The 21,403-nt window shown below is 40.7% G+C and overlaps 1 protein-coding gene across 6 annotated transcripts in view; it reads right to left on the reverse strand.

Annotated features, from left to right (window-relative positions):
- Positions 1–759: 759 nt before the first annotated feature.
- Positions 760–21,403, reverse strand: part of GRHL2 (grainyhead like transcription factor 2) — a 65,284-nt gene continuing 44,640 nt past the window's right edge. For 3 of the 6 annotated variants that reach the window (XM_056485247.1, XM_056485244.1, XM_056485250.1), the window contains 7 exons: positions 20,495–20,582; positions 20,269–20,408; positions 18,241–18,272; positions 17,064–17,158; positions 11,669–11,754; positions 6,348–6,412; positions 760–5,158 (listed from right to left, as the gene is read on the reverse strand). In XM_056485247.1, coding sequence (XP_056341222.1) covers positions 5,044–5,158; positions 6,348–6,412; positions 11,669–11,754; positions 17,064–17,158; positions 18,241–18,272; positions 20,269–20,408; positions 20,495–20,582 — 621 coding nt within the window. In that variant the 3' untranslated portion in view covers positions 760–5,043. The remainder of the gene's footprint in view (positions 5,159–6,347; positions 6,413–11,668; positions 11,755–17,063; positions 17,159–18,240; positions 18,273–20,268; positions 20,409–20,494; positions 20,583–21,403) is intronic. The other 3 variants (XM_056485249.1, XM_056485245.1, XM_056485248.1) reach the window with 3 other exon arrangements.

Consider the following 21,403-nt stretch of genomic DNA (forward strand, 5'->3'; position numbering starts at 1 on the left):
GCAGTGCCCAGGAAATGTGATTACCTTAACGAGCTCCATGGGAGCTGGTCCTGGCTCACCCTGCACTGAATTCAGAGCACTGCACTCCTCCACCCCACTGTGAGACTGTCCTGCTGCAGCTTGGGGAATCACCCTTTGCTGAGGCAAATGCTTTCCCAAGCAATGTCCCACCTACTAAGCCGTTCTCACCTCCTGAATCTTGTTTGAAAAGCCAAACTCAACCGGTGGAGCATAAAATGTTTGATGAAATGTTTTACTCAAGATGTGCAGCCAGGCAAGCTTCAGTGCTTTTGGAGCAGGTGTGGGTAAGGATCTCAGTTCAGGTGCCCAGGAGCCACAAAGATGTTTGTCAGTGCTTCCAGCCAGGTCCCCAGGAACTCCAACAAGCCACAGAATCACAGAATAGTTGGGATTGGAAGGGATTTCTGTAGTTCTTCTGCTCCAAGTAGGGCAAATGAGAGTTGGTTTTCCAGGACCATGTCAAGGCAGCTTTTAAATATCTACAGGGATAGAGACTCCACAACCTCCCTGGGCAACCTACTCCAGTGCTTAGTCACTCTCACAGTAAAAAGCATTCCCTGATTTCAGAGGGAACCAACTGTGTTTTAGGGTATGTCCACTTGCCTCTGGTCCTGTCACTGGGCACCACTTAGAAGAGCCTGACTCCATCCTCTCTGCACCCCATCCCTTCAGGTATTTGTACACACTGATATTATCTCTCCTGGAGAGATGTAGTAATACACGCCACAGCAACAGAAATATTATGTCATACATAGGAATATTTATTTTTTTCCTTCTTAAAAATGTACAAAAAATAAAATACCTGTATTTACAGCTTATCAAACCCCTCTCCCAGTTGCAACACTATTAAGTTACATGAGCTATATTCTTAATATAAAAGCACACTATTTATACATTGTTTCCTTGTTTGCCAGTAAGACGGCTTGTCACAATCTTTGGCACAAACATTCTTGTTTGTATCTTGTCTCAATTAATAGGAAATGGAAGAGCATATAAACATTTAATAAGCTTTACATTTTATAAGTAATAAGATACTTCTTTCCAGTTCAACTTCAAACAATATACAGCATCTCCAACAGCTAGAGAGTTTAGATTTTACTAATTGTTTGAATTAATTTACATTTAAACAATTCATAGAATGAAAGAGAAAAATATATAAGAAAGATATTTGATCTCTGAATTCCATTGACCAAAAACTTTGTGAGAGAGGACACACAGGAAAAAACATTATTTTCTTTGTTGTTTACAGTCAGTGGTAATAATCCTCCAAAATGTCTTGATGGAGTTATCACCGTGCATCCACAAAGCTTCACTCAAAGGATGCACTTTATTTTGGGGATATCAGCACCTGACTGTGAGAAAGAACTAGAATTTGAATGGGATTTCATAATAGAACATCAAATGGACGGACAAAGTGCCAAATCTGCAGCAGGAACCAAAATTAGAAGTATGTTCTCCTTTTTGTACCTCTCTTTCAGAGTCTTTCAAAACAGCATCTACAGACACTGCAGTGCTATAACTCTTCATAGGGAAAATGCACTGAGCAGCAAGCCACTCTTCAGGCTGCACTAGTTAAGAATCAAAACTGCTGTCTTGAAGAAGAAAAGGAAATGAGAATTTTGTTCCTTTAAATAAACAACCACAGCAGTGCCACAAAGAGACAAAAGGAGGTGAGGCAGATATTCCTGTTCCCTGCTGAACAGTAGCCAAATCCTACTTCCATTTAACTCATAATATTTGGAAGATCCAGCATTAATCAATATTTTTTATCAAAGAGAAGCAGCATGCATATTTTAAACAATACACATGTAAGCACTATGTACTCCTCAGGACATTTGAGTCAAGCAGGACACAAGGCAGCCACTGCTGCTTCAGAAGTTTGTTTTACTCATACTGCCCCTTCCCCACCACTCTGATGGGCTGATTTGAGCAGCAAGGTGAACCCTGAGAGCTCACAGCTTGCCTCAACCAGGATCCAAGAGTCAGTGCTCCTCCAGCAGCTGCTGCTATAACAACTGAAGAGGTGTGGCATGGATACTCAGCCTTAGTGCTTGTGATGCACCTGCCTCTGGAGCAGAGAAACAAAGCCCTCAGACCCTGGCAGATAAGTTAAGGGCAACCATCCTTACCTAGCTCTAGTTGTTGTTTTAAAATAATCTTATCACCAATCTAGCCACCCTTCCTGATAACTTCATTGAGAAGTAAGAAGGAACTAAGGGCAGGAATCAGCTTTCCACTACCAGGAATTTGCACACTTTAAGATGTATTTAGAATGGCTTTCAGTTAATCTTAGAAGCAACTTTCCTTTTCTGGACAGTGGCTGACTGAAAGCTCCTAAAATGACAATGGAAAGATATGTCTTTAAGCCCCAGTATTCTTGGAGCATTGTACTTCTCTCTGATCCTACTCTGCTCCTCATCACAGGATGCTGCAGCACCCAACAGATCTCAGCTCATCTCGACCCAAATGTAAGACAAACCACCCCCTTAACCTAAATGCTGGTGCTGCCAGGACAGCCTGTCCTTCTCCATGATCCCTAAATTCTCACTGGCCTTTCTCAATGCAGCACATTCCAACCCAGGCCAGCCCCAGGTGCCACAGGCATTCCCTTGGACAGCAGGTTTGTTGGGAGCAGAGCCAGGGTCAATTTCTGCATATATTTACTCCTTTGCTTCACCTGAAGCTTCTGTCCAGATATCTTGACCAGCTAAGAGACACCAACAGAGAAATACAAGAAATAACAGTATTGCTCACCAGTCCAATGTGCTGGTCCCAGTTCCTAATGCCTCCTGTCCAAATTGTCCTTTTTTTTCTTTAAGAAAAAAATATCTGGGATAAGTCAGCAAAGACTTTTTATCTCAGTCTGAGCCAAATAGAAACAAACTGAACCATGATAAATCTCTTGTATTCCCAGGATGTTTGCTCTTGAGCAGGGTAGCAAGAGCATCTTTGCTGGAGTGCATTTTTATATGAAGTTAAGGAAATTACAACAGAACTCTGCACCAGAAGGGGAAAGAGTGCATGACAAAAGAAAAGGCCAGGAGAAAGACAGAATACACTCTTTGCTTTACAAGCATATGTAGATTCTGGGTATGTTAGCACTGATGCTACCAGCCTGAACCTTTTACAGTTTCTGGTCCCACAGAAACCTTGACATGTACCTAACATATACATTAAAGGAAGATATTTTAATGGGATGCTACTGCTAATAAAGTTAAGAAAGTGTGAAAGAACTTACAGGACAATTCATGCAGATATGGCCAAATCAGACTGCTAAGTTATCCCAGCTACTTTGCTTGATGTAAATAGCTCCACACAGCTCAAAATACTACATAAGCCCTGTTAAACTAACCACCAAATAATAAAGGTTGTGTGACTAAAGAGAAAAGGTTTTAGAAGGAAAAGAATAAAGACTGCATGTAGGAAAGGACCCACATTTCTGTCTGTCACACAGGACACATGTGCAGTGAATACAGAATAAAATGCAACTGAAACTCACGGAATTATATGCTAAGTGAGTAGCTCTTTACAACAGCCAGAGGAGCTGGAATGGAGAGAGAGAGGTGCTGGGTTTGGATGTCATAGACATTCAGGCCTTGAACCCCTTTCCTGGTATGATTTTAGCCTGCACAACTTTATCTCTTCACAGGATTCGTAAGATGGGTGTGGAATTTAATGGAATAATCACGTAGTTCACCTTGGGTTCAGATGCAGCCCTTGAGAGAGAGACCAATCTTCACACCTCAGCTGTGAGATATTCAGTCTCCACTGGAAAAAAATTGTTCCAGTTTTGGCAAAATATTTACATCAAGCCCAGGTTTATATATCACCCAAGTGTCCTGGGAATCACAACAGAATCATTCAATGGAAATACGAGAGCAAATACACTTAAAAGGAAGAGTCTGAAGTCCTGTTTCTTACAGTCTAGAGGAATGCTTTGATGCACAGACTGCTGCAGAAAGAACCTTCCCACCACAGGTTTGAGAAAAGGCCACTTTAGGAGCTTCTATTTCATCAAAGGAAGACAACCAGGAAGAAGTCCCTTCTGCACCTCTAGGCAAACCAGGCAGCAGACATGCAGCATCTCTTGGATTTTGTTACAGCTGGGTGGGAGACTCAGGTATCTACAGCTGGGACTTGGGTACCTAAGTGGGCTCCATTGTTCCAGAGAATCCAAGATCCAGAAGCAGAGTCTGCTCTAATATTTCAATATATAACTGTGTGAGCAAGCATGGAGCATATGAGTACAGATTCAGTTATCAGCTTCTCAGTACACACTCCTTAACAGATTGCAGCAATTTAATCCTCTAGGAAAGATTCTATTAAGCCCTAAACCAAATACATATAAAAACATAGTGGCAGTAAACATGCCCACATACAGTAGTTAAAATATATTATTGCATATTATAAACATTATATACAAGGTTAAAATGGTTTCTTTACCATTTACTTACAAGTGACATTTGTAGATGAATGCCATACTTACAAGTCCTCATTGCTACGTGCTGAGAACTACCAGAGGTATTTGGCAAGACTATACAGTATAAAGATATATGGATCAGTCTGAGCAAGTGAACTGTCAGCCACTTTGCCCATCTTTAGCACTGCAACAGATTTTTAGCAATGACAGAAACAACTACTGGTAAAGTGATTCATATCAGATTTCTGAAATTAAACCAGCATAGTTACAGAACATGCTTTAGAATAAGCTTATCCACACTGAGTATGGATAAAAATGCTGCATTTCACATTTGCAGTGGATCATCTGGTTACAAATCTTGGGGCTGGTAACTGTTTGAACACTAGTGAGTAGGGAACAATAAATAAGGGACCAGGTTCATGTGGTCTTGTGCTTGACAAACCCAAGTCTATCTGCAGTGGGTGCACATGTGCAGAATGGACAATATTTTCAATGCAGTCTTGTAACAGTTTCTCTAATCAATGTCTGTCAACTTCATGGGGAATCTGGTTTCCAAGAAGGATGAAATGCTGTGGTTCCTTACAGAAAGGCTCTGCCTGAAGCTAGATCTCTGTCAGTGTGATCTTGAAGCCTTCAACCATGCTCTCCATGTTCAGGATGAATGTGTCCTCGTTGGAGTAGTGCTCAATAATGTTGTCATCCATGTTTACCAGGATACTGGTGAAAAAGGCAGAAATCAATGTTTTTATGTACTGGGACACTGAAAGGGAAAGCTATACACTCTGCCACACTGCTTCTCTACAACACAAAACAAGACTCCAGCATGTGCCAGTACAGGGTCACTAGTGGGAATCATCATCAAGATCTGCCCTGTACTCTACAGTTTTTGGATTAGAGGCTGCTTCTTGCCAAAGCAGTTAAGAGACACACCAGTGGCTGGACTGTTAACACACTTAGGCTATCTACAGCTGAGATGCACTTCAAATCCCTGGCAGACTCAGCTAGCTGGTGCTTCCCATGCCTGGCATTGGCTCCCACAGGGACATGTCTGTGCTACTCCTCAGGCATGCCATGTGAGCTGCTGCACCTCTGTGTGTGAGCTGCTAACAGGAAGCAGTGTAATTTGTGCTTTGTACACAGCTCACTGACTTAGAACTCAGCTTGGATGTGAGACTATCAACAATGACTATTAGAAGTATATATGAGTGCTCTTCTCACTCTTTACCTACAAGTGTTTCTTCTGTCACTCAGAAAGAAGCAAAACATGAGAAGTTTCACCTGTCTTCTCAAAAGCTAAAGAAATCCCAGACACAACAATGCCCTAAGCTAGAGTTACAGCTAAAAATAAATGATTGGTATAAAATTATATTGCTACAATATGGTGGTTAAATAGAACTTAAAAAAAAAGTTGAAGTGATTTAGTTTTACGACAAGGAGCAGAAGCTTAGCTATTCTAAAAGTCCAGCTGTGTTCATGTCTAAATTTTTTCAGCTGAAACCCCTGCAGGAAACATTTCCTGCCTGTCTTTCACAATAAGATAGTGGCCTACTTCTTCCTAGCACAGCAGGAAAACTCCACACTGCATTCACAGCAAAGGCAGCATCTCCCATGCCCTCCGCAATGTTATTAAGCACATTGTCTACAAAACAGACTTTATCCACATATCCACAAACTCTTTCTTCACAGTAAGCTTATGAACAGTGATCAGACATAGATTGGAGGTCCATTTTTCCTCTCCTGCCATCCCTTACAGTCTCCATAGACATGAAGATTTCAGGCACATAGGTGTGTCTTCTGAAACAGTTTGTGTTGCCCAGCATCATGAGGCCCCAAGTATAACTGGGATCTCTGAGTACTTCTAAAGGATCCTGTAACAGATCCTTAGTTAGTTAGGTAACTAACTTACCCCTTTTTGCTCTTCTTATAAAGTTTTGCAATCTTTTCAACTGGCAGCCCGTATTTCTCAGAGATCTGAAATAATAAAGATAAAAGAAATATCACTAAAGATGAATAAGAAATATAAAATTATCATCTCTTACCCTACATAAGACATCAAAACAAAATCTCTGCAAACTTTGACAGGATACTTATACAGAAAAGTCTGTCACAACCATATCATGCTTTCATTTAGAGATGACTTGGGAAGCAGTAATCCTTAACAGCTTAATCAAATTCCACAATTTTCTCCATCCAGAAATTTGGATACTATAGTTTTTATAGGGTGTGAGTCATCAGAACTGCCCCAGCATCTCCTAGTGCTGCTCAAGGAGTCAATGCTCTACCCAGCTTCAGATTTTACCAGGGAATTTCAATCTGATCTTTCTGTTGTTTCTTAATCTGATTATTTTGGGCTCCAGCCAGGCACCAACAGGAGGTGATGGATCAATGGAACAACGAAAACACACACATTTCTATTTCTCAAAGGCATTTCAAGGTTTGTTAAGCTAACAGTATTCTCCATGATGGTACTTTTTTCTGAAAAGTATCTTCAAGGTACCTTTAATTGTGGTAGGGTTACTGACATCAAACACATGGGACTAAGAAGCTTCTGCATTGTTGGGAGGGTGACTCAGTCTAGTTACTAGAGTAGCAAAATGAAAACACTATTTGGCTCACAAAACATCATCTGGGTATATAGATAACAACATGAGATGTCACAGCCAAGTGTGTTATCAAGGTAAAGGACTTGTAAAATAAACTTCTTACTAAAGCAACTAACACAATAAAGCAGAAAATACAGTAAAACTTTAGAAGGAAGAGCTACTTAGCTGGCAAATCACCCATGTCAACAAGTAATTCTTCACTAGGATTCTCTGGCATTGCTTTGCAGCAGTGTACTAGTAACTTTTTGGATGTCTATTCTGCAGTGAATCTGTGGTGTGCTTATGAAGATGATGTCCCTTGGCCCTTCATCTGAAACAGGTTCACTTTCCAAATTATGATTCTTCTCTGAGGGAACAGGTCTCACAGTTCACACTTTAGAAGAGGATTGCCCCAAAAGGCAAAATAGTTACAGAAAAATGACTTCTTTTTCCCCACTGATTAATGTTTGTGGTGCTCTACTGCCAAGCAAAGTAAGTTTCTAGCTCTTCCCAAGTGGTTGCAGCTAAATAGCTGACTATTTATCTCCTGCATTAGAGAACTGAAATGCATAATTAAAAATCCATCTTAAGACTGTCAAGCATCAGTCACTGTAAAATCCTTTCTTTGTGTTTGTATTCAGAGTTCTGTTGAGAAAAGGTATTTTAGGGAAGTATATTAAAGCAATTATCGAAAAGAGAAAATGGAATGGATAAGCTCAGCACTGAGAACAGATTCAAAGAACCACAGGTTGAACACCAAGCATGGCTCCCATATAGACAGCCAAGATTCTCTAAAAGAAAGAATTAATAAGCTCATACTTGTCTACATCACCTGTAATAGTATAATTGACATCTTAGCCCAGATAAAGTTTTATACTTAAAAACTAGCCCTAATAATGCACAAGGGTATCAGCCTGACAGGTGTCATTCTATTCTTGTATTCTATTCTATTCTTGGAGTATTCTATAGCATAACTCCAAGATTCTGAAGAACCAATAAAACACTGAAAACAGTGTCCTCTATTAGCACACATCAGTGGCTAATAGAAAGGGGAATAACTGATGAGGTACAATAGACCCATCCACTCCCTAAGTTTCCACCTAGCAGAGAATAAAATACAATCTGAACTTGGGTGGTATTTGCTACTTCAGTTTCATTTGCGCCAACATTTCACTGGTTCACTGTTCTTTTACTCTTTATTATCCTCTGGGTTTGCTTATCATGAACAGAATGACATCAGATAAACAATCTGGTGTTGAATTTTTGTATCTGTGCCTCTATTGTACCCCTAAATGTAAGTTTTCATGTAAAGCAATTTAAAAAATAGCTCAATTTCATCAGACAGTGGAAAAAATCCTTAGTAACAGTAACTGGAGAAAAACTGGCAATCTGAAACTGCAGAAAGTGTCACAACTGTGTGAACATGAGGAAAGGATCTTCCTCTCTGGGTTGTTAACTCTGAAGCCTCATGATATAGTAAAGATCAGCACTTGAAGACACTTTTCACTGACTCCATGCAAATAAACAACCCGAGCAAAACATTTCTTGCCAAGGAGGCTTAATAGCAGCTAATATACAGCATTCTGCACATTCCAGCATAAATCTTCCCTAGGATATTTGGCATAACTAACACTCATGCATTCCAAATGTTGTTCTAAGCAGTTTGGGACTCTGGGACATCACTTCCTACATAAACTATGAGAAGTTGGGCTGAGAAAGCCTTGCCTGTCACACTGCCTATGACAGGTGTAGGATTTATATTACATGCAGGGATTAGTGAGCTTTGCAAAAGACTTCCAGCTGACTGAATAAGCACATTTCTCAGGAACCCCTGGGATTCAATCAATTATACCAAACAGCAAGCTGTGGAAGCAAGGCTTTAAGTGGGGGTATGGGAGAGCCTCCCCCTCATGGTCTCAATTACAAATGTGCTAAGTCCTGCTGCAGAACTGGAGAAAGCAGAGAGCCAGCATCTGCTAGGCCATCTCACTTAACACCTCTTCTCAGGGTGTTCACTGCCAGCACAGGGGGACCACCACTTACTGCCAACCTCCACACAAAGTAACAGGATTTCTCACCCGAACCCAAGCAGGCTACATTACATTTTAAAAAGATATCTTTATTTGGAGGAATATTTTTCCTTATCCTCTCCACTGTCCATTTGTCAGTCATCTGAGCAGAGATTTCTTTCTGTTAGGATGCCCAAAGCAGTGCGACAGTCTCCCAAGTGGCACTGAAATAGCTGTCTGGGTGTCCCTTTGGGCTGCAGTCCCCTAGCATGGCAAGCTTGTCTGATTGCACAAGCCACCAGAAATGCTCTCTGCTGGAGTCAGGAAGCCAGACAGGGCAATATTTGGGCAGGCCAAGGCATGTAGGAAAACACCTTTACCAGCTTTTTGCTATGAAATGCTCTAGTCTGTTGCCCTACACTGGCTGGAAAATCACATGTATAGGCATCGATAGATATCTAATAGTCTAAGCTAGCTCTATTGAACTCAGCTGGTAGCTTTCAATTAAAGAAAGACTTTGGGAGATGCTTGAATTTCCCAATTTGAACTGTCTTCTGCAATTTGAATAAATATGTGATTTTGCACAATGTAAGACTGAGGTACCTACTGAGATCCACAGTTATCCTGACTTTGGATCAGGCTGAAAGCAGCATGTAGAGCTGGTCAATCACCATATATGTGTGATGTTTTGCTCTTTTCTGTTGATTAAGAGTGACTCGTGAAAACCAAGTATCTGCATCGCTTCCTGAGATGTGCAACATTTCTGAAACCCAAGACCTCTAGATACTTGCCAAAAGAAAGATATCTGAGAAAGAATCTAATTGTTAATTTGGAAAGGGGCTATTCATGAAAATAAAATAAACATAGGATCTGAGAAAACCATATCATTAATAACAGAAAGTTAGGAAAAAGTCAAATATCAGGAACAAGGACTAACAAAAAGAAAAAAGTAAAATCTATAAAGAGAGAAGGAGGGTATGACTGAGGATCATTGGAGCTCTCTTTCAGATCTGGGGCTCTGTAATACTCAGAGGCTCAGTTCCCAAATTCTTAATACTGAGACTAGAATGGAGCATTTAGGATACACACAATTACAAAATTGCATGATTTGCTGCAATGACTGTAGGGAGATATTTAAGAATGTGCACTTTGACAGCTTTCTGGCATTGTTTTATCCACAATATCCTACTGAAGAGAATTAAAATTTTCTGAATGTGTTAGTTCCAGTGAACTGGGACATTTTACAACAGATTAGATTTCTCTGGTGCCGAAAACATGCCAGTGAGTCAGCAGCTGCACTGACTGAGTTATGCAAAAACCTTTCCTGCTTCTGCACCAGCTTTGTTTTTGTTACATGATGGCTAGAGAACAGGCATGGAGAGGCACAGATTACTGGAGATAAAATATTCCTGCTAGTTTGAACAGTTATAGAAGAATTATAACATACTTTTCACTTCCATACAAAGACAAGATGAAATCGTGTTGCAGCTTACCATGAATCAGACTGCTGCCTCTTGAAGCAAAGTCTGGTTTTTGTTATCCATGTGCTCTGCCTGACAGCTGAGCTGCAGTCACAGCTAACAAACAGCATCGGCAGAAGCACAGCTAGGACATCCCTAGCGTGCCACTGACTCTCCTCAGAGATATCCTCATCTAAATAGGTGCTTTAAGCAACTTCACAAACCCACAAATCTTATTCTGCCTTCTGCAATTGGCCAAATATTGACCAAATAACTCAATCTTTACTGCATTAAAAGTGTTCAGTACATGCAACAAGATACTGTGACAGTTTTGAGAGTATAAATATACACACTTCTAGCACTTGGCTGAGTTCTCTAGGGGCACTTTCATCCATTTCTGTTTTTGCCCTACATGTAAACCAGGCTGGAAATCAACTCAGCATCCCACATGTCAATCTCACATTCCCGCACTGAAGCAGCGAGACACATGATTATTTCTTAACTGTTCCCTTGCCAAATTTCACAAGCCATCAGCTCATATGAACAGGATTAAACATGGAAATACCAACTCTTATGATGACAACTAATGGGTAACAAAATAAACTCAAAGAAGCAGAAGATAACTGGTAGGTAGGTCAGGCTGTAAGTGAGGGCTAGAGAAGGAATTTGAGAAAACATATGAATGACAAGTCTGCACTGGCTCAGCACCTGCCTCTTACATGCTGAATAGCAATTGCACAATGGCCATATGAAATTCCCACAGAAACAGTGCATCCTTGGGCCTCTTCTTGGAAACCAGTCTGGGAATGTACTGATAAGCATTACAGGAAAAGATTCAACAGGCTCTGAAACATCAGTTCAGAAGGAAGCATTTCAGAAAACGAAGCTTGCACCTCTCTCCTTCCCTGACACTGGTTAACTGCTGCTATTCCTCAAAGCTCAGGTTGCCAATAATCAGCTTTGTGATTCTGTTTAAGCCCAGTAACCTGCTGACAACATTGAATTAGGAAAATGCCAGCATTTCAGAGCTGCACTCCAGAAATCCTGTAAGAAATGCTTTAAAAGCACTTGAGAATAACTTCATCTTTATACTATGGTTCATCTCAATAATACATGGAAAGCCTCAAGATTTTCTTGCCAAGGAAGACAAACAATGTGATGACATTGGATACTTACAGCTTCCATTAGCCCCTTTACTGTTGGTGATTTCAGCATCAAAGCATCAAACACCTCATCTGTCTCCTTCCTCACATACAAAAGCACTGAAATAGAAAGAAAAAAATCAAACTTGGAGCAGGTTCAGTCAATTGCACAGATTAAATATCCAACACTGAATAGAAAAACAAATATTAATCCATGACAGATAAAATGAAGCACTGAAGACAGTTTGCACTTAAAAAGATGTACCTTTAATATCATCAGTGATCTAGACATGGACAACACATCATAGTTGCATTGAAAACACAGTATTGAAAATTCAGCAAATTTATGAAAAATCTCTATCCCCTAGAATCTAAATTTCCATTCAAGAAAGAAGCTAAAAATCACTGGGGTCTTGTCCCTTGGTTATAGGACAAACACACAAGTTAGGTCTTCTTAAACCTCTGTCTTGTCTTGTACTTCTCCAGGCTTCATCTAAAAGGCTGGAAAAGGACATTCAAAAAAAAGCAAGTCTGGGTTGTCTTTAGCTGTGCCTTTGAAAGCAAAATCAAAGAAAAGGTAAAGAAACAGTTGTCTCTGACATTACATGCAGATGACTGCAAATGGCCTGACCAGTATGAAAATAAATACTGGGAAAAATGAGTTCAAAGTAATTTGAGACTTTACAGGGGAGACATTCAAGAGCACAGCTGGCAGGCAGGCACTTACCAGTGTGCCCACCTGCTTAGGTACCCAAATGCCATTTCTGTTTCTTTTCCTCCCTCAGATGCCCTGCTAGCTGTTAGTTGTCCACAGGCATAGTGCCCAGCCCTCTCTAGCTTTTGTTTTCTTCACAAAAAGGTAAAAGGAGGAACCTTGCTATAACATAGCAAAAGCAGAGCAGACATGTACAAAGCATATAAGCACAGACACTAGAAAAGTGTTTTAGGCATCATCTCACAACTGATAAGTAAGAGGTTAGATAAGATGTTCTGCAATTTATTTTGTTTCTTAAATAAGCTGCCTTTTCAAATAGCACTGCTGCACATGAAGTACAAATACACATGCACAATCATGTTTGTGTGACAAGTTACAAATTACATTGGCAACCTTTTTTTTTTTTTTTTTTTTTTGGTAGATAGAAAAGGGCATCTTTTGAAACTGTAAACTTTCATGGTATAAGAGATATCTTCACCATAACTCAAAAGATGAACCAAAAAATATGATGGTATTTTTCATATGGACGTAATTGGGTAGAAGTTAATTCTCAGACCAAGACTCTAGCAGGATGGACTTGGGCCCATTGTAGCTTCTTTGCCCAGGTTTTGAAATTATTGGGAAAAAATCATGGGTAGCTCAGCCCCCTGACTCAGCTTACAAACCAAACATGCAGGACAATGTTGGGTGTTTTACATCTTCAATTCAGAAATACCAGCCAAGAAACTGCTACCACAGCATGCAGAGCCACATCCTTTTCACCTATATTTTGGCAACTCTTTTGAGCCTGGCCTGGGAGCATCCTTTTAATGGACTTAGAAGCTGAGAGCACTTTGGGTCACAACTGAAGCTGTCAAAATGTTAAAAAAAAAGAAAAAAATTCCACACCAGGAGTTAAATTTTGCTACACCTGATATGTTTAATCGCATGAACAAGCACTCACTCAATGGGCTAATTTTACTAGTACTAACACTTATACTAATTTAGTAAACCTTTTCCTTGTGACTAGAGGGTTGTCCTGTAACTCCTGGCTTTGCAAACATCTGGAGCTCTGCCAGCCTTAGCAATTACAAATACATCTGAAAGGAGGAAAAAAAAAAATCGCTTGGTACAAGGTTAAACTTGGGTACATTACACAATCCCAAGCTTTACCTCTCTGTTGTGCTTGGTGTGCCAGGCAACATTATACACAGAGAGGCAGGATTAGAAAGCACATGGGGGGTTGTCAGGTTTTTCTTTACCCTGACAGGTGTGAACCCCCTGGCTTTGATTCAGTAGAGCACTTTCCCACAAATGACTTGTGGTGACAGCGATGACTAAGGAAGCCCCTGTCTCATCCCTGCCCTTACGCCCTCTTACTCTGGCTCATCTCAGTAAATTTTCCTGGATGACAAATTCTCTCAAGCAGCAGATGTGAGTGAAAAAACAACTCTTTTTTTGAGTTATTCTTCAAACAGATCAGTGTACAAGGCAGCCTTCATGCTGGCAGAGCAGCAGAGAGAGAGCAGAGGAGGGAGAAGGGCTGCAAAGGCTCCACTGGGCTCAGAGCAGAATTGCTACTGAATGACTGTGACCACGTAACACAACTCACGTCCTCTGATCCTACTGTCACCACATTCACAGCATCTAGATTTGCCCCCTCTAACAGTACAAACTACAAGATTTGGAGGAGAACAAGGGGGAAATCTTGTACAAGTTAATGAGCTATTTTTGCCTGAAAGTTAAAAAATAATTTCATATTTATCTGCTCCTTGGTCTTAGTCCTTAACCTTCTTACCAGCACTGAAAGCCACTGCAGACCTTACTATTCTTTAGATATTAAAAAGAGTTGCAAAAGATGGGGGCATATAAATTTGTCTTTAGTTACTTAAGAAATATCCCGAAGACATCAAATTGCAGAGGGGCAAACAGCCTTTGCCCAAGGCAAGGGATGTCATGGCACCAGCAAGACTTTTGGAAGCCAGGCCACCAAATTGAAGATTTATGTGTGAATGCAGAAGAACAATGTTAGATACCTCTTTTAAAATTGTTAGTACCAAAATACATGAGGAAAAATGAAACTAAGGATACAGTGAGACAATAAGACTTGGGGCATTAAGGAGGTCTGAGCCTGGGCACCACCAGTGCTGTGACTGGCATCTTATGAACAATGACTGTGGTCTCTATTAAGTAGTCTCTGGATGAAGATGTGGTACATCTTAGTCAAGGAAAGAAGGGCTGGTAGCTGTAATTTGGCTTTTCTTTCTTACATGCAGAGTTTTTGTTATTGCCCAGGCACAAATTCCCTTGGATAGCTCTTAACCCCCTGATGGTTATGAATTCAAAATGTTTCAGAGTAGTTCAACATGACTTTCCTGAGAGACAAATGTTAGACAAAAAATTACTTTATTGAAACTGAGAACTACAAGACTGGAAATCCACCTGATCTGTAATTCAGCTCCTGGATTTATAATTAATGGGAAACTCCCCATGAAATCTGAAAGTGATTTGAAAACTTATTAAGAACTCAAAACAGGAAAAAGCCAAGTCTAGGCAAGTAACTAACTGTGGTGTACATTTGGTACAGATTAACATACTTCACATTTCTGTGTTGGGCACTTCGACTTCCCTTAGAGGTCAAGGAAATGAAAGAATAATTCAAAAAGAGGCAGCTAGCTGAGTGAGAATATGAACTTTGTTCTCAAACCCCTTCAGACCTATTCTCTTGAAGGTTGCCCTTGAATATTTTTACTTCCACCAAGACAGTATTACAAGTAGGTCCATCAGGGAGAGGTGAGGCCACCTTCAGTTCTTCAGTGGGGCTTGGACACCTCACTGGATGCTACTTACCTGCACTGCTCTGCTAATGAGACACCTTGGGATTACATTGCTTTTAATGTCTATTTTAATGCATTTTTTCACATATCAGACCTGCTCTCTCTCAAACATTACACCTGGGCCCCATCTATACCTGCTCTCTAGGTGTTATTGATTCTGCTGTACCAAGTAAATCTTGAGAAAAGAAGCTTCTAATGCTGGGGGAAAAAATCCCAAAACATTTTAATACTCAGTGAGTTCTCTGGCAAAGACAGTGTTATCAAATGAGTAGATTCAGCTGAGCTGCATGCCATCAGCACAATACCAACACAAGGATGGCAGGAAGTTCACCAGAGCAAAGGCCACACTGGAAAAGCCTTGGCCTCCAGCCAGCATAGTCCAAGATGAGAGAAACACTGAACAGGAAGGGGCTGTGAAGAGACCATCCTCCAGCTTCTCCGGTTCTGTGCCTCTCCTGGATTTAATAATTTTACATAGTTTTGCCACCAGCTGAATTTTTTTTTCTTTTTAATCTTACCCTTGAAAAGCTTACTAGTCCTGAATGAAATCAAAACAAGTAACCACAGCAAAGGACAGGAATAATCAAAGCAAAGCAATACCTCCTTGCAGGCAACTTCCTAGGCTTCCAGCTGGGAAACCAAGGTGAAATTGTAGGAAATGACAGTTCTTTATGTAGCTCCTCATGGCTGTCATCTTCTGTTTGACAGAGTTCTCATAATGTGACTTTGGCCAACGTCTTGGCCAAATGCAAGTCCACGGTCAGTGCTGACCCCACATAATTAATTTAAGATTTAATTAAAAGAATCATATGTTCACATTATTTCAAGAAGATATCAGTCTCCATCCTATAACCTTCCATGCTTCTCCTGGTTCAAGCACACCACCCGAACCGACGTGGAAACTTTGCAAATGCAGGTGTGTGGGAAGTCATTTCTATAGAGCTCAAAGGAGTCTTACAAATGGCACAACTAAGAAAAACCCAGTTCACTTCTGTACCTTGTTGCTTTGTTCTCTCACAACCTGACAGGTGAACCTCAAAATACTTGCAAGTTTTAGTTGCTTAAGTTGGTCAATAAACTAACATGACAGAACTCATGAGACTGAAGGAATGGCAAATATAATCCAGAGTTTTAACTGTAACAGTGTAAGAAGTTATCAGGGATGGCGCTGCACTGGAAGTAATTATACCCAAAACAGACTGTGGACAAAACCACCTTCACTGCAAAGTTTAACAGCTCAACCTAAGATGTTGCTTCAATGTTACTCAACTTAAGCTTCACTTGTAGCAGACTGGAAAACAGGAGCTGGTAGAGCATATGAAATGCAACTGTAATAATACCCACACGGTCAGTAAAAACAGTTAAGAAAAACTAACTCTTAAACAACTCAGTTACATCTGCTGGAAGATGTCTCTCCATGTCTTATATTTCTAATAGGGTAGGAAATTTCTGAGATTTTATTCCAGCCAATCTAAGTCTGCAGTCAGCAGGAGTTTGCCTGTTAAGGTCTCTGTATGTGACCCAATGCATCTTGCATATTTGCTTGTGATCTCAGATAGAACAGAAAAGATGAGCAAAAGTTAAAAATAGACCATCACAGATTTGCTACTAGAACTTCTATGAACTTTGTAGCTTGGCCGAGAACCAAGAAACTTTCTAGCTTTTTTTCTATACACTTGTGTCCTGATCCCTTCTTGAGAGAGCATAGTCCTTTGTTTTTTTTAAGCATTTGTTAAAATGCCTCATTATAGCCTGGCAGATGCAAAGATCTCTTCTCCCATCCACCCGTATCTGCACTAGCATCCTACAACTGACTTTATCCAAGCCACACCTGCCCTTCCCAGCTTGAGGTTTGAGTTCCACAGAATTATTTTTAACTGCTAAGAATTGACAGTTACCTCTCTTCAGACCTTCTTCTTTGATTTGTTTCAAAGGGGAGGGACCAAACTCTTCCTCCACAGGCCGAAAAATCCTTTTGACCAGAACACTGCTACTAAAATACACAAAACAGGGACCATGTCATAGTAAAACTGTGCCCACATCAGAAGAGGAGACAACAGCAACAGTCATGACTCACTTTGTACTTTGACTAAAACACCCACTGGATACTCAAGTAGCACCAAAAGCAGAAACTGCAAGGATTTAGCTTTTGATGCTTATCTGAACTACCCAGGCCTCTTAAATTGCTGAGACTGACTGGCTGGGACAGCTGACAGGAAAATATGTTCCAATGTTACAGACTAATTTGAAAACCCTTAACTGTTTAAATATTGAGGGAATGGGGGTGGTTATTGCTTGATGCAATAAACCTCTTTGTTTTTCAAATTCCACTATAAGCCTTATGAAGAGCATTAGTTTCAAAAAGAAATAAAAATGTCTCATGTTTTCAAGTCAGTGCTGGTTGCAGGTGCTTGGCCACTCCCTACCACAGGTCACAGGTTTATGGGAGTGTAGTTATGTTACTCCAGAATCTCAGACTTGAGGGCGTTCACTTGGGGATTCAAACAACTTACAAAAGCATGGGGCTGGCACACAATGTGGGCTGAAGTTCAGCAACCCATATTAAAACCTTTATTTCAAAGCATCTCTAGCTATTAAAGGGACTTTCATCAATTCATCCAGTCCCTCCAGAGTCAGATACGGGCTACTCCCATTTCCAACCTTTGTCCTTCCCAGGTTCCCTGTTGTCTTTCTGCCTTTCTCTTCTGGCACTTGGCCATTCTCTATGCAGTTCCTATATTTGATGCATACACGTGTGTGCACTGCTAAACAGCTTTCAGGAACGCAGAGCTCAGTGCTCCAATAAAAAATTCCCATTTTTTAAGTTGAGGACCCTCATGCTTACACAGATGGCACTTTTTTGTCAAATATATTGTCCTATCCCTGTATTGAACCTTAGGGCTCTTTCAATTGGAAATGTATTAAAATATAGACATAAAAAGCAGACAATTTACATGGGAGAACATGAGGGAAGGGGGAGAAAGGGGTCAGTTTTATCTGATTTCATATTTTGTATCAACTTTCTAAGAGATTAAACCATTAACTGCAAAGCTTGTGAAACAAAAAATATCTTACCCTTCTCTCTCGTCATCTGTATTATAGTAAACCTAGAAGGATGGAAATAAAAATCAATTATTCCCAAAATTCAGACACTTGCTTAACAGAATAACTTCAAAAGGGAGAAAAGACAACAAGTGTTTTGCAGTTTGTCAGACGATAAAAATCCTTTCCTCCTATAAAACACAAACACCTCTAGTTCTAGCTGTCATCTGGAAGAAGTGTGGCTTGGGGAAACTGCTGTTGAATATCATCTAGTGGAAATATATCAGTTATTTGAGAGACATTACCCTCTTCCCTGGTTTATATAATTTTCCCAATTATTTTACAATCTTCTAAATCAGATTGCTACTCACCTAAATTACCTCTAATACAGATTAAGCCACAACACTCACAAGCTTTTGTATGTATTTAATACTCTCTGAAAATCTAATTAAACTACAAAGAATAAGATGAAACTACAGGCCTAATGGAAATACAATTACTAATGGTAGAGCTGAATATTTTTTGCACACACTGTGGGCAGAAGCCCAAGTCCAGTTTTGTGTAAATCCACATGGCTCAGAGTCACCAGGACCAAATTTACAACAGCAGGAAATGCAGCTGACAGTAGCAGGGGAGGTATAAAATCCCAGTCTGTTGTCCAACACCTTACAGAGCAGTCAGCCAAACTCCTCCCAGCGTGGCTGCACTGCAGGTCTGCACCAACACGTGCAGCAGCCGTGCAGCTGCTGAGCTGCGGTGTGAGCGCAGGGCAGGGGCACCGGGCACTGCAGCCGCTCCTGCCGGGCAGGGAAAGCCACCCCAGCACTGCTCCAGCACTGCTGCTGGCAAGACTCAGCTCCCACTGGGAGCCTTCACTGTTGAGCCTGAGCAGTGAAAATAGCTCTGAGGTGTGTGTGTGCAAAGCTGAGGTCTGTAACTATGAGTTACAGCAATAAAAGACATGGCTGAACATTGCCTAAGAGCTAGGAAATGGGGATATTTTCCAGTTAGTTTAGAAAATTATTTACAGGATTATAAATACTAAGGAATGCTTCCACCGTCTCCTGTTTTGAAACAAATCCACATTCTGGTTTGAAAGCCATGAGGACAGAAGGTACCCAGCACTGATATGTGAGTGGGCGTCTTTCCAATTTGGGAGAGTAAGCCAGTGACAGCTGCGATTACAATGTCTGCACTCACTGTGCTTTGCTCAACCACAATTCTCACTGCTTCAAAATAATTGACAATTCCAACACTCAGTTTAATTTAATCTTCATCATTTTACTATTTTTCAGCAAGACGCAAATTAAATTTCCTCATCAACTATTTGTCTTTATAAACGCATGCATAAAGGTCTCCTTTTACTCCTGAGATGTTAATAAATAACACATTCATAGTAAAAAGGTTGTCAGAGCTGACCCTCCAGCTCACGTTTTCAATTTCCCAGCAGGTGATGAAGTAGAAAAGAGTCAAGTCAGGAAAGACTTCCTTATGTTTACTAGTAATAATAACTGCCAATACTGAGTATTAACATTAGTATGATGGTGTTTTGCTTGGAAGAGTGAAAATACTTTTTTCAAGGAATTTCCAGATCTGTAGGAAATACTGAGAGAAGATGGGTAGTGGTGTTCAGTAACCCTACTCTTGACCTTCTTCCACGTGTAAGAGCTTGGTCTTTGTTTTCAGCTGGGACAGGAAGGGGGAATCTCTGCTACCACAAGGTGGCACTTCATTTCACCAAGCCAAAGAGTGCACTTAAAACCAGATTGTGTTTCAGTCACAAATCAACCTTATATTTAAAAGCAAAAGAATGACAAAACTGTAACAAAACCAAACTATTCAGCTGTCAAAGAAGTATAAACTCCTTCTTCACACCCAGAACTGAGAAAGGTACTTATCTCTTGTAAGGTCTTCTGTAACTTGTGCGCCAAAACTGCATTTACCAAAATAAGAGCTTAAACAAGCAGCCCCTAGGAACAGAGATTTATTTCACTAAAACCTGCCCCAGAGCAGAGGCAGCCAGGTGGCAACTGGGCACCTGTTCATGTCATTATTTCCTACCTGTCCAGTTCTTTGTAGGTTTCCAAAGTGAACATCAGGTATGAAGAGAACAGGCTGGGAATCCAGGTCAGCCATTGTTTTGAAGAAGGTGATATCACTCTTTTTCTGCAGAGGGAGTGCACTCAACTTCCCTTCAGCTGCTAGGTGAATCACAAAGCACAGGATTGTGAAAGGAGGCATGTTAAGCATGACATAGCCCCAGACCAAAAAGGCCCACTTCACTCACCATTATTACATGAGGCTTGGGATGCCTGGCCTTTGCCTTTCTTCCTGTTCTGCTTTCTCTCTTCATCTCGGATTTTCCTTTCTGCTCCCTGATGCAAAAAAGATAACCCACAGATATTACCCAAAGAGGAATCACTGTGAGCATTGTACTCTGCAATGCCTGGAACTATAGCAATAAACACACAAAAAAGAAACTGGTTATTTCATTGAAGACAGATCTGTCCAGTCTGTTGGGAAGGTACCAGGCTTTATATGGATCACCTGTACCTGAGACTCAGCTGGCACATCCAGTAGCTCCCAGGGCTGAAGACAACAAGAGGAACATATCCACATGTTGGTTTGGAGGAGCCAGGACAGGCAGTGTGCAGTCTGTAGCAGGACTGATGCCAGCACAACTTGTGCAAAGGGCATCCTGGGCCCAGCGCCTTTGCAATGACAGAGTGCTCAGGCCAAATATTTTGTGTATATAATGGTGTAAAACACCAGCAGGATTGCTATCATTTTTCATTATGTCTGTGCTGAGGTCTTCCCTAAACTCTCCTCCACCCACTTTGTCTGGGAGTGGCATTGCTTCACTGTAGCCAGCTGTGCAGAGCCTTTGAGAACTGACAAAAAAAGGCTGTGCTGACAGCTTGCCAACACTGCAAGGGTTCTTACAGAAAAATGCAGGCATTTAAAATTGGGAGAACCTCTCCAGAAATAGGAAAGCAATGTAGCACTGCCCTATTAGGCACCAGGAGCTCCTGGGAAGTTGCAGGCTTCTGTTATGTAAATACACTCTCAACAAGTTTAAAAAATAAAACTTGTTATTGACATAAAAAGCAGCAACACCTCCTTTGAAGTTCTCCTAATTTACTTTATAAATAATACCTATCACATTTTGAAGGATAATGAAGATCCATATGCTCCC

Source organism: Oenanthe melanoleuca, chromosome 2 (genome assembly GCF_029582105.1).
Source record: "Oenanthe melanoleuca isolate GR-GAL-2019-014 chromosome 2, OMel1.0, whole genome shotgun sequence".
Classification (NCBI taxonomy): Eukaryota; Metazoa; Chordata; class Aves; order Passeriformes; family Muscicapidae; genus Oenanthe; species Oenanthe melanoleuca.